This window comes from Neopelma chrysocephalum, unplaced genomic scaffold (assembly GCF_003984885.1).
Source record: "Neopelma chrysocephalum unplaced genomic scaffold, ASM398488v2 Primary Assembly neopelma1_80b, whole genome shotgun sequence".
Classification (NCBI taxonomy): domain Eukaryota; kingdom Metazoa; phylum Chordata; class Aves; order Passeriformes; family Pipridae; genus Neopelma; species Neopelma chrysocephalum.
Window position 1 is genome coordinate 12,269,595 of NW_020897742.1, and position 13,986 is coordinate 12,283,580.

The 13,986-nt window shown below is 42.3% G+C and overlaps 1 protein-coding gene across 3 annotated transcripts; it reads left to right on the top strand.

Annotated features, from left to right (window-relative positions):
• The first annotated feature begins 246 nt into the window (after positions 1 to 246).
• Positions 247 to 7,325, top strand: CLN8 (CLN8, transmembrane ER and ERGIC protein). 3 transcript variants are annotated; one of them, XM_027690288.1, is made up of 3 exons: positions 247 to 351; positions 1,745 to 2,388; positions 2,799 to 7,325. In XM_027690288.1, exons 2-3 carry the CDS (start codon positions 1,801 to 1,803, stop codon positions 3,111 to 3,113), a joined length of 903 nt encoding a protein of 300 aa, XP_027546089.1. In that variant the 5' UTR covers positions 247 to 351; positions 1,745 to 1,800; the 3' UTR covers positions 3,114 to 7,325. The 3 variants fall into 3 exon arrangements, with proteins under 3 accessions (XP_027546089.1, XP_027546091.1, XP_027546090.1); XM_027690290.1 differs by having other exon boundaries at positions 249 to 376; XM_027690289.1 differs by having other exon boundaries at positions 249 to 365.
• Positions 7,326 to 13,986: the final 6,661 nt, after the last annotated feature.

Below are 13,986 nucleotides of genomic sequence, written 5' to 3' on the forward strand. Positions count from 1 at the left end.
TACTACTGTTCTTGCTGAGCAGGGTGGTAAGCGTTCACTTTTCCGCGGCGGTGACGTTCAGCGCTGCTGCGCGGCAGAGACGCACCTTGCAAACAAAGCTCAAAGCTCCCCCCGCCGCAGTGGTACCGCCGCGTCTCCCCGGCCTCGCTGCGAGCGGTGGTTGGTGCCGACAGCAGCGCATGCGCAGAGGGCGTGCGGCGGCGGCGGGCGGTGCTGCGGGACCGGCGGGTCGAGCAGGGTCGGGCCCTCCCCGGGCGGGTCGGGTCGGGCCGGGCCGGGCGCTCCCGGGGGCCGGGGAGAGCAGTCTCCGAGCCGGGCAGGGCCGTCCCGCCATCGCGGGCAGCGCTGTGGGTGAGGAGCGGCGGGTGCGAGCGGAGTTTGTATGCCGGGACCAGTCCTCCCGGTCTGCGTGAGGGGCTCGGCGGGGGCGGGACGGGGACAGGGCTGTCGTTGTCGTGTCTGTGCCGTGTCTCTGCGGGGGCGGGACGGGGACGGGGGTGTCGGTGTCGTGTCTGTGCCGTGTCTCTGCGGGGGCGGAGGAGCTGTCACGGCCCTGCTGGAGCCGGAGCTCACGGCAGTGGGTCGCGCTGTTCAGGGGCTGGTCGTGCCGTGGCATCGGTGTGTTTTGCCCCGGTTTTCCCCCGGGAGATGAGGGAAGGGGTGCTGCTGGGACCTCAAGTCGGTCTTGCCAGGTGTGGGCGTGGGGTGGGCGAAGGACCTTCGGGGCTCGCAGCCCACCCCCTCCTTGGAGCGGGACGCTTGAGCAAAGGGCAGGGCGAGCAGATGCCTGCGGGATCCGGGCTGTCGTGGTGGGATTTGCTGCCTGCTGAAGCAAGGCCGGAGATTCTCACTGGGGGCTCTGTCTTCGCTGCTTTTTGTGGCTTTTTCATCTGGTTCGCACCAGACTGCCAAACGCATAGCGGTGTTAAGCATTTACAGGCTGCGGTGGGTCTCGTGGTCATGCTGATGTCGCCTGTATAATTCATAAAACGAGCTGGCATTCAAATCTTTCAGTACTGCCTGGCTTTTCTCTCCCCACTTATCCTTGTTTTTGAACTACAGTGTGTTCAGGAAGTTTCAGCTAACTTGAGACACTTGATGCTGGGCTGTTCAGTTAATTACACTGATGTTGCTAATAATATAGAATAATGTTGCTTGTCTGCATTCCATAGTCTCTTTTCATTTTTGAATATGTTTTCTGTTGGAAAGTGGCTTAATGTTAAAATACTGATTGCAGAGCCTTTTTTAAAGCCATGATCATGACAACCCTTTTCCAGCATAAGTGGTCCTGCTTACTGCATTAAGTTTCTGTAGTTTTATGTCCTGGATCTGTATTTGAGATACTGAATTGCACCTAAAGCTGTAGCAAATGGTGCAAAATCAGTGAAGGAAAAGGAGGGGAGTAGTACAATAACTGCGCAATACTGTTGAAATAAAAGTTTCATAAGTAACAAAACAAGATTTGCTTCTTGTATTTTGTCTTCCTGTTTCTTGCCTTCCTACTTGACCCTCTTCTGCTTTTGCTTCAGTGCATTGCTTTGTACTAGTACAGATTTCACAGGATGGTTGTTAATCTGAAACACATTGCTTAAGTTTTTTTTGTCTGTCTACCTGTCTTTGGGATGACTGCCTAATGGCAACAGGACCAAAGTCATAACTGCAGTGGATGTGAGTTCTCTGTGGTTTAGAAGCTGCGTATTTGGATGACTTGAAAATTCACTAAATATTTTTCTCCTTGTTCCAGATGGAAAAGAAGAGTTCATGGTTTCTGGTTTACGTAACAGCAGAGGCTGAATAGGCATGAAGGAGACTATAGTGGGAATGAGAAGTGTCAAAAGAGAAGAAATGAATCCTACAAATGATGGTGCAGTGTTTGGGACCATTTTTGACTGGGACTATCTCTTATGGGAAGTTCGTTTGACAATTATAGCTGCTGGTTTTTTAATCTACTTGGGAGTATTTCTTCTGTCTCACTGGTTGTCTTCATGGAGAAGTACCACTTACCGTGCCTTGTATGCAAAGGAGAAGGTGTTTTGGAATATGGCAGTCACACGTGGTGTGTTTGGACTTCAGAGCTGTGTTGCTGGGCTGTGGGCTTTGCTCATAGATCCCGTTTTTCATGCTGACAAAGTGTATTCACAGCAAAAGTGGAGTTGGTTTAACTGTTTAATAGCTGCTGGATTTTTCTTGCTTGAAAATGTAGCAGTCCATGTGTCCAACATTGTTTTTAGAACATTTGATGTGTTCTTGGTAGTTCATCATTTGCTTGCTTTTGGTGGCTTGGCTGGTCTGGTAATTAATGTGAAATCTGGACATTATCTGCCTTTGATGGGAATGTTGCTGGAGATGAGTACTCCCGCAACATGCATTTCCTGGATGCTTCTGAAGGTAAGAATGTGATAATTTTCAGATTATGTTTGTATATCAGTTTTCGTGCATTTTACTCGTCCATATAGGTAATCTGTGTGGTTTGTCTGGATAGCTTCTCATCAAAACTGTGTTAATCCAACTGATATCCATGTTATTGCCATACCTGCTTTTGTAGTGATGGTATTTCTGCAGGCCTCCATATAGGTTTCTGTGTGGTGCTGTGTGCATGTGCACTGTGAGATGCTATAGATGTGTACTGAGTTTGGGATGCCGTATATATGTGGAATATCGTAGCACTATGTGGAAAAAATGCCTGAGAGCATGTGTTTATGAAAGCTGGATATTTGCATTAGTTCTACAGATTCCTCAGTTCCTTATCTTGAAGTAACAATCTCACTTCTGCATACTTTGTGTTCTTCTTTTTCTAGGCTGGCTGTGCTAACACCTTTTTCTGGAAGGCAAACCAGTGGGTGATGATCCACCTGTTTCACTGCCGCATGATTCTTACTTACCACATGTGGTGGGTGTGTATTTTCAATTGGAATTCTGTGGTAGAAAACCTGGGACTTCTTCACTTTATTGTTTTATTCTCGGGATTATTTGCTGTTACGCTAATACTTAACCCATACTGGACATACAAAAAAACTCAGCAACTCCTCAGCCCAACGGACTGGAACTTCGAAAATAAAGCAATGGAAAATGGAAAATTAAATGGTGAAACACAACAAAAGAAGAGGATATAACACTGAAGCAGCAGTTTCCTAGTAGGGTAACGCAAAAGTACAATGCGAAGTAATTCCTTGCATGTGAACTAGAAACTTTTGCAAGAAGCTCATTGACATAGTGATTTGTTGCTGGTAGCATTCTGTATGCATCAGAAGTATTGAAAAGCATTGTTTGTGTTTCATATGTGCATACACATTAGAACTTCACCCTGTTAGTTATGAATTACGCCAACAATTTTGTCAAATTGGGCAGTATTTCATAATTTAGTAGTTACATGCTCCCTAATGGCAGCCTTTGTCCTAATGCTTCAAAGTGGCTTCACAGTTGTCTATTAAGCTCAGCTTGAATCAAGTTTAGCTTGAATTGTATTTCACATATGGCAGAGATGCTGATACTGGAAATTACGTTAAGTTGTTTATTAAGATCAATTATGACCCAAGTTAGGTATGCATAGATACCTAATTCCTGTATGCCAGTGAATCATTCCAAGTGGCTGAGCTGGTCAGTGGAAGAATGCAGTCATAGCTTAAGTTTGGGTTTTGTTGTTGGTTGGTTTGTGGGTTTGGTGTTTTTTTTTTTTTGTTTGTTTGGTTGGTTTTTTGTGTTTTTTTTGTGTTTTTTTGTTGTTGTTGTTTTTGTTTGTTTGTTTTTGTTTTTGTTTGGTTTTTTGGGGTTGTTTTGTTTTGTTTGTTTTATTTTATTTTATTTTGTTTTTTTATTTCAAGTTCACTTGAGGAACAGGAAGATAATTGTTTGAGTGTTCACTGTCAAAGTGAGTTGTAGTTTCAGGTTGCCCTCAGTATGGGAGGAGTTCGTATCCACCAAAACCGTGCATACACACATTTGTTGTTTGTGTAGACTAGCTAGGTAATCATAGTGATCGCTTCTGGAATTGAAATCAATGAAATACAAGTGGCAGCAACAGGATGTGACTCTGCTTTGTCCTTCAAAAGACTGCTGCTTGATTAGTAAAATTATTTTATTTGTAGAGCCCACTAGTTCCACTAATGCTCCTGTTATGGTTCCTCTTATTTTTGGAAATGCACTTAGTTTTAGAGGATTTTAGAATCTGAGATGACTCCTCCATGGAGGAAAGCCCAGGTCACCTCCTGTAGAGTTCCAGTTGTTCTTTTAGTGTTTTTATTTACCTTTGCGGAGCATACAAAATGACACTAACAATCTTTTGCACTTTATCTGTCACATCACAAAAATCTGTCCTTGACCTGAGTAATTGGGTTCCATTTTAGATAGGCACTAATGGCAATGGATGTTCTCCCACTTAAAATATTGGTCTGATGATTCCTAGGTGAAGTGTTGGGAAGTGGATTAAGGGATAAAGATCACGATAGAAGAGAGTGACGCCTAGTGGCAGGAGAATGACAAAGATACTACTTTTGGTGCACAGAACTAGTAAGATAAAAAGCCTCTTAATTGGAACTGTCTGTGATATGACTGCTGCACAGATTTATTTTGCAAAGCATAAGACTGGGCAAGCACAAACTGTGAAGAATTTTAGGTCCAGCCATGGGTTAGAGACTTAGTGTACTGATCTCTGGTGGAGCATATTGTTTTAAAAGTGTAAGGAAAGCACTCTTTGGTGTAAATAGACCCCTTTTATTAAGTTTTAGTGGCAGTGTCTTTGATTTTGTTCTGAGTGAAGGGAGGAAACTAGTGGTCAGGTTGTTGTGTTCCCTGATTCACTCTGTGTGAGCACAGACTTGAATTGCTGCTCTATGAGGGAGAGGAAACGTGTTTCTATTAGGTCACAAATGTATAGCTAGATCCTGTTGATAATGATGAAGTGGTGAATATCTGAAATTGCCCATTCAAAACTACGCTGAGAGGGCGACCCTCAGTAGAGAGGGACAGTTGTTTTATACAGCAATTCTGTCTGTTACTCTGCTTATACTCAGTAGAGAACTTGGAGCTGTCTTCTTACTCCTAAGCTGGGCAAAATGAGGTTGCCAAAACACTGCAATGTCACCTGTCTGGGCACCATCCTATAGTAAAAAGAGTTCTCTAAAGCTTGAAATGATATGCCTCTCCTGAGGATTTGTGTGGGGGAGAGTACTCTTAAAAGTACTTTGGAAGAAAGGAGAGAGATGAATTCCTTGGAAATGGAACTGAAAAATGTGATCTGAATGCATATGTAGTAGAAACCAAACCTCACTTCCAGGAGTTCCAGGGAGAAAGGAGAGGGTAAGTCACCAGTGACCAGATATGAAAATGATGGTGTGCTCTATGAAGCTTAACATTTGAAGGTTTGGATTCAATAAAACAAGGTAATAATTGTAAAAGTCCCAGCTACAGGATTCTGAAGAATTCTAACAGAAAATGGAAGCATCAGAAGTAGTTTGGGCCAGGTGTGTAATTCTTGTAGTGGCTGGCTAAAGGAGGTGAAGTTCTATGTGCTAAAATAAAAAAATATAGAGAGTGGGAGTTAGTAGTGAATTTGTGACTGAAAAAAGGAGACATGGAAATTTATACCATGGTACCTGATGTCTAAAGTTTAATATTTTGTATTATTAATTCGTGTAATTTTATTAAGTGGCTTTTAAATATTTCATTAAAATTATGGTTTTATCATCATAGTGCTTTTTTTTGTAGTTTGCATATTAGTGTGAGTTTTTTCATGCAGAGAGTGTTATGGTATGTCTTAAATGTTTTTCATGTCTTAACTGTATAATGAATAATACCTCGGAACACCTGTTAACCTAAACACTGGTAGACCTTCTAGAACAAGAAAGCCATGCAATAAAAGTAACAGCACTCATTTATGTTGGTTTGGTGGGATTTTACAGGCCAGCTAGAAATACAACACGACAAAAATAGACAACCTTTCTTCTTCATCTTGATGTCTTGGAGTTGGAGTTACCGGTTCTGTTACACAGAGCCTCTTTTTTTATACTACAATATAAAAAGATCTTTTATAAAGGCGTGTAGGGATTGGACAAAGGTAATGGCTTTAAACTGAAAGAGGGAAGATTTAGATTAGATATTAATATGAAATTCCTCACTATGAGGGTGGTGAGGCACTGGAACAGTTTGCCCAGAGAAGCTGTGGATGCTCCATCCCTGGAAGTGTGTTCAAGGCCAGGTTGGGTGGGGCTTTGAGCAACCTAGTCTAGTGGGTGTTATCTCTGCCCATGGTAAAGGAGTTGAAACTACATGATCTTGAAGGTGCCTTCCACCTCAAATCATTTTGTGATTCTTCACTGCCTTTCGGCTGCTTCCTTCAGGAGGATTTTCTGGTTTATTATTGTGGATGACTGTCTTATTGCTCTGAAACAAGCCTGAAAAAGTTCTCAAACTGAGGGTTTTGGTGTCTAATTACTCTTCCAACTAAGTACTGCTTTTCAACCCAAAGGTAGACTAGCCATAGCTTGTTTGTAAATTCTGTTGATATGAAACTAATCCCAGTCCCCTTGGGCCTCTTACATGGCCTCATCCACAATCCCATATAGAAAAATTCACAGTCAGCTTTAGTAGTGGCTGGATCAGGTCACAAGGTTTGCTGCTGTGGATTTGGAAAACTCTTGCATAATATGATTTCAGGTGAATTTTTTGTTTGCCAAGGTGACTGTTGGGGACTTGATTCTGCTTTCTTGTTGAACAAGGTTATTTGAAGGAGTGCTGTTTGAAGCTTTTTTTTCTAAAAAAAACCCGACACCCCAAACCAACAAACTACGGTGGGGATGAGGGTGTTTGGTTTTTTGGTTTGGGTTTTTTTAAAGAAAAATATCTGATCTAAGACACCTTGACCAGGCATCTGGTTCTTACTGTCTTCAAACAACATTCCAAAGTCACAGTTTGTGTTTTCCTCCGTTTGTGTCCTGTCATATGTTTTTTTCCAAAACTTGCCATCATTTCCCCTCCAGCCCCCCAATTTTTCTATAATATTTTCTTGCAGTACTGGTCACGATCTTGCAGCCCTCACATTACCATGGCAATATTTTTGTCTAGTAGTTTTCAGCATTTCCTGTCAGGCCCATCTTTCACTAAATAACCATGTCCAAATCTTTCAGGTTTTTTGCGTTTTCCTGAACACATTGATTAAATATTGATGTGATGTACAGTTATAAGAAACCTTTTTTAACCTCAGGGAGACTCACACTTAAAGTGAATTTAGAAATATTAACCAAACTCAAGTCTGCTCTTATACAATGTAACATTTGCTGAATGGTACAGCATCTTTACGCTGTGTACATAAATAAAAGTATTTTATTGAATAGCTGTCTACCGTGAGTTTCATTTACTGATTAAAAAATGCCTATTATGTTTTACTTGCTATTTGTAGCTTAAACAGTTTTTGCAATGCATGCATTAAAGAAAAATGATTTGTTTGTTTTGAAGTGTTCTGTTAAAGTTGACAAAGGTATATCATACTTTTCAAATACCATATCTGTGGAAATAGCTATAAAACCTAGTAAACTAATGTTCCTTCACCAGCAGTTAACATATTATTCCCATGAGCTTGTTCAGAACACTAGAAGCTGTGGTATATATAAGTATGTATTAAAAAGAGTTAAAAAAACATCCCTTCTGGCTTGTGTATCTGAAGTGTGTGGTCCATTTTTGTATTAGGCTCTAACTGTGAAGACACTTCATTTGGTACCACATGACACACCATGATTTAGTATGAACTACCAACAACAAAAACAACATAAACACAAACAAACACCAAAAACTTGTCTCATTGCGAAAAAATACAATTCTAAGCATTAAAAGTGTGTGTCTTGCATGGTGCTTTGCAGGAATTCCTGATGCTTTTTCAGCATTGGTGAGTTAAAGGAACACAGCATCATTACTGGCATTTTAATTATTCTTATAAGAATGCACTGCGCAAGCAACTGGCTGGCTGCCTCTGCACTGAAGTCCCCCAGATTATTTGAAGCAGAAGCAAGACATTCATGTGTACAGCTCCACTAACTAGAGTGTGTGTGGGTACAGTCTGGGATGAGAAGAACAATGTGTAATAGTGTTTGTATGACTAAAGTCCTTTTTTTTTGGTAAATAATCTGTAAAATGCATTTAAATGTTATTGATGTTTTGCTATTCAGGAGTTTTCAATTAAAAGGTGAAATTTTACTTAGTAGTTGTTACTATATTTCCCAAAAAGTATTGGAGTACACTTAAGCTGACAGTGTTATTCAGCAATTATAATCTTCTGATCTTGTGTCATGGTACTGGTGCTTACGTTGGAACAAAAAAATACAAGCAGTGGTCATTAATTAAGTAAATTATGCCTGTTGCTGTAGTTTTCAGCCCCCAGATGGGTTTCCAGTGTTGGAAGAGATGCTTCATGCTCTGGATCTGATTGACTAATTAGTGTGTTCTGGTAGTGCCACAGAGCAGGAACAAGTGTTTTTTCAGCACATTGTGCCTTCCTGTTTTCCCCAAGCTGAGCAGTTGATGAATGAGGTGGAATGACAAAGATAGAGCAAACCTGCAAGAACATAGCTGTCCTTGTTTATAGCTCAAGATGGCAAACAGGCCAAGCTTGAAAGGAGTGGTGCCTGCTCATGTGTCCACAAATAAGAAGAAAGCATGGAAATTGGCTGTACCATTGCTTACTGCTATTGTGTGTATGTTCTCATGAGTCAGCTAGGGTCACTGCTGAGTCCTTAGGGATATGACCTGAGCAGAGAGTGGAAATTTAATACTAGCTTTATCAGATGCATTACTTCTGGTCTGATATATTTATTTCCTCACATGATTCCAGCTGCCTCTGCTTCCTTGACTGCTTGGCTCACATGAGTATGCTGTAAAAGCTGACAGTGTTTTCACCAATATGTCGCCTGATACTTACTATAAAGACTTGTGAGGTTTTAGTACTGGTAATTGATTGTGGCAGCTCCAGGTACTCACTTGGCCTGACTTCTGTATTGCTCTAGAGATCTGCAACTTCTCTCTCCTGCTTTGCTGCTTTTGCTGCCAAAAGCAGTTTACCATGTGAACACTGCATTTTGTCACCAAAGCTGTGTTCACTGAAATTTAAGCATGGGAATTGGACAAAGCAGGCTACAAAATATACCTGAGAAAGGACTAATTTTGTACAAGGTAGAGGGTTGACTTTCCTACATTTCTGGACCTTGCAGTTCTGTCAGGATCTTCTAAGCATAAATCAAAATTATAACTGCGATACCTTATAAAACAAAGCCATGCAGGCAAACTGTAAAAGTACATAGAGTGCTTTTGCATGGAGGTTTGCATAGAGTAGGCATAGAGCATCTAACGAGTTTGCTTATCTTGTTTTGTGGGTCATATTTACAGGAAGAAAGTGTATCCTGGAAAGCAGCAGTAGCCTTGCTTAGGAGTCATAAGAATTAAATGCAAAAAAATAACCTAGGAGGCTTTGGGATGAGGTAGCTGGGACTGGTTGTTATGTTGTCCAACCAAGTTTCAGTTGGACATTGAATATGTAGTTTGTCCGATGCTTTAACTCTTCCTTTTTTTTTCTCAGGACCATATTGTTTTAAAGTATCGTTGTGACACTGGTTGAGGCTAAGGTTAAGGAATTTGTTTTAGGACATCAAAATTCCCAAGCAATATATTGCCCAAGGCTGAAAGAACCTAAAGTCTGTTCTAATTTAAAGTAATTTATTCTTGTATTATCACTGCCTTTTTATCTTACGTAATTATTTTTTACCCCTGGAGACTCATTTGCATATTAATAATAATAATTATGGCCCATCTTCGCGAACGAAGATTTGGGGAAAGGTCTTTTTACCTTTCCAGCCTGCGCAATGGATTTTTTAGGTGAGACACAGCCTGCGCTGAACTGAGCCCACCCTTTAATCCATATTAATGAGTACAAATCAATCTGCTCTTTTATTTTCCTAGACATCCTAATACTCTTTGCTTGTCATTTTTTCCTCCTTGAATTCCTTTTTATTATATGTTGGCAGCTTAGAGTTGTCCATAGCATTTGATATAAAGTCTCAGTATCTTATATTACACTAGTACCTCCTTTCCACCCCTGGGAACAGCTCTGCTTTGGCCAAAGGCTGCATTTGTCTTTCAGGGTTGCATGACATCAGGGCTTTGTGATTCTCTGGTGAGAGGAAATTCACTTAAGTTTTTCCCTTCCTCAGCTTCAGAATGAAACAGAACCATCAGAGCACAGTGAAATAACTGAAAGTAGGAATTTTGTGTTATAGAAACAACTTGTGCATATGATTGTATGGTGCCCGTGTGTGGGCAGTGGGGGCTGCAGGGGGCTCTATGAGGGGAGGCTGGGGCTGCCCCATGCGGGACACAGATGGTTCCAGCCAGCTCTGACCTACCACAGCTGAGGAGGGACACCCTGGAGGAAACATATGTAAGAAAGGACAAAAATGCTGCACAAAAGTGAAGAGTGAGGGGAAAAAAGTGAGAGAAACAGCCCTGTGAGCACCCAGGTCAGTGAAGAAGGAAGGGGAGAAGCTGCTCCAGGCACCAGAGCAGAGATTCCCCTGCAGCCTGTGGAGAAGCCCTCGAAGGAGCAGGTTTGTCCTGAAGGACTGCAGCCTGTGGGAAGGACCCACAGTGAAGCAGCTGAAAAATGTAAGGAGGAGGAAGAAGTACAGGGAGGAGCTGTTATGGACTGACCCCAGTTCCCATCCCACTATGCCCCTCAGGGTGGTAGGGGCCAAGGACTTGGGAATGAAGGAATGATGTTGAGCCTGGCAAGAAGATGGAGTGGAGGGGGGTGTGTTTTTACTTTTGTCTTTGCTACTCGCTATCCCACTCTAATTTTAATTGGTAATAAATGAAATTTCCCCGAGTTGAGTCTGTTTGGCCCATAACAGTAGTTGCTAAGGAATCATTCTGACCCACACGGTTTCCATCTTATTTTCTCCCCTCATCCTGTTGACAGAGGGGAGTGAGAGAGTGTCTGGGTTGGGGTCTTTCTGCTGGCCAAGGTCAACCCATCACAAGAAGTTAACCTGTACTGGTATGCTCAGAATTGACAAACTGTCTCCCAGTAGTAGAGCTGGTGCTTCAGGGAGACCTGGAAGACAAGTCAGCAGTAGACAGCATATCAGAATGTGAATAAGCAGTGCTTTTATAAAACCAAATGTTATTTTTGATGTAATAGTCTGAATTTAAGAAAATTGTGTGGCTTGCCTTTTAAAAAGTATTGTCACTCGTCTGGTTTGGTAAGGGGAAGTAAAGGGCACCTGTAACTTTACAGGACTCCAGCATGAATTCTGCAGATGCTCAAGTTAAGCAAGGTTGTTGGATGTCCTGGCTTTGAGTGGTTTCTGAGGGATTACAGTAAGCAGATGACATACTGTCTTAATGGGGGACTCCTGAGAACAATAGGAGAAACAATTTCTGAATTTCCAGTGGATAAATACTCCCTAGGAAAAAGTGCCAGCTGCATCAGCTGTTAAACAGAAGGAAGAACCTGAAAAGGTCTGGCTTTGCTGGAGAACGATAACCTAAGTTTTAGTTTCCTTATTCAGATTTCATGCAATGTTTTGGAAAGCAAGCCATAGGAATGATATCATATATCCGTAGGTGTCATAAATTTAGGTTTACATTAAACCGTGCCAATTTCCATGGAGAGAGACAAAAGAGGCCCCATCTTCACAACACTGGGTCACGTGGGGCCAGGACTCTGTCCAGTGTTGATGGTGTCCCTAAGATGCCCAGTACATGTACTGGAGTAGATGTATGGTATAGATGTATGGGGTAGCTGACCTATGTATAGTATCTTGGAGGCTAGAGGTATCTTTGCTGAAGCCCCAGTAATCAGCAACAAGAGTAACTAAATTCTGGTGAGGCCTTGTGCAAGGATCACCAGGAAAACCAATTTAAATATCAGCTTCTTAGAATCTGGTTATAAAAAGCTTCATGTTAACAGTGGAGACAGACATTATCTGCATTCTAATTATCAACAATTAATTATGGGTGAATAAAAATTTAATTTGTGATTGCAATTATTAGGGTGCTAATTATTACTGCTAATAGGATGTTGCCTTAGAAAATAGTAGGAAAGTGCAAGGTATTTTGGAAGTTAGTTGTTTTTTTTTACAAGTTGATCTGCTATTGTTGGATTTGTCGAACAAGGTTTCCACAGTGACCTTTTATTTGAATTAGAGAAGGATATTTACATATGGTCACCAAAATCAAAGAAGTGGTTGTCAAAGATCAAAAAGGTTCATAAAAGAACTCTAGGAAGGATTTGAATTTTGTCTCTCTAACAGTGAAAAGTAATTATGAAAGGGAGAATTTAGTGCACGTAGTGAGCTGGCTGCCAAAAGGAGAAGGATATTGCTTGTGAATGGTGTTTTTAATTACAGAATCAAGCTAGTGGTACTTGGTCTGGATATGTGTCTGTTCTTTAACATGGCCTCTAATGATAAGGACTTATTTAACAGTGTGCTAAAGACTGATTCCCTGTCATTTCAGCTCCTGAAATTATAGCTGGCTGTGAATGAAGTGCAACACATTTAAAAAATTACAGAAACAACAGGATAGAGTGGTGTCTCTACTGGAAGCTGAACTGAATGCCATAATGGTATTCCTGTCCTTAATCTTTACATATGGCTCCATTTTTTTGTTTTCTTTCTTGCATAGAACCTATAGAGCTATGTGAGAACTATTTGGAGTTCATACTGTGATGAACTGCACTAAAAAGAAATAACTTTGTGAAAATGGAAACATTTTTTGAAAGTAATACTTTTAAATACTTAATTTGTAATTCAGATTGAATGAAGCCATACAAACACAAGGATAATTGTGAATGTGTGCTGTTAAACTATAGACAAAGGAAAAATGTAGGAAAAAGGTGGATTCATCAAATGTTGGATGCCATCATTTACTACTAACGTTTTCATATGATGATAATGAATTTACATATTTGGGCGTATTTTAGTACTGGCTGTAGCATTGGTGCACTGAAATAGGCAGGGATCACTGTTGGATGATGTATGGCTCTTTGAACAGCATTTAGCTCAAAGTTTTCATTCTTAAAAGTAGTCCAAAGATTTCAAAGAATATTTAACAATATTAAATAGTTGTAATGACTTATAATGTATTTAAGAATTTATAATGTACTTAAAAGCATTTATTTTCTTCAGTGTGTGGCAGATGTGTAAATGGATACATTTTCAAAATAATTGCATCTTCTAAAGTTTTCTTTTTTATTTTAAGGAAGGGGCACGTTGTCCTGAATGTACAAGTCGTTGGTGTTACTTCCAGGATAAGCATTCCATACTTGTACGGCACACGTGCATTCCATGCGTGGGTGGCTGTGTGGTTGGCTTGGTCAGTGGTCTGCAGCGATGCTCCCTGGGAGGACCATCACACAACGAGGATGGGGAAAGAGCAAAAAGACTCGGTGTGAGGTGCCAGCGCCTCTAGACAGCCTTTAATTCTGAAAACAGAGTTTCAAGTGATAAAGGAGATTAAATTCCAGTACAGCGCTGTGGCCCAGTGTGCACCCTTGCGTGCTCAGGGGTTATTCGTGAGCGTGAGGCTGAGGGAAAAAGCAGTCCCGTCGCTCGTATACCCAGTTCTTCATCTCCGCAGAGCTCTGCTCTCCCCCCGTTACACCTACGCCCCCCCTGCAGCAGGGCCCCGGGATGTGCTCCCGCCCCGGGCGGTGTCACGTGCGGCGGCAGGAATGCGGCGGGGTCCGGGGGGAACACGCTCTGCCCGGCCCGCCCCGCCCCGGCCCGCCCGGCTGCGCCAACCGGGAGCCGGCGGGCCCTGGCGAAGGCGGCGGCCGGGAACGGCGGCGGCCCCGGGCGGGCGGTGACGGCAGCGGAGCCGCGGCGAGGCGGGGCCGGGCGGCTCCCGCCGGGGCTCAGGAGCTCCCCTCGGCGGCCACTGCGAGCTCCGCGGCGGGCGAGTGACGTGTCCGGGCAGCGGGGCAGCTGCCGGAGCTGAGCGGGCCGG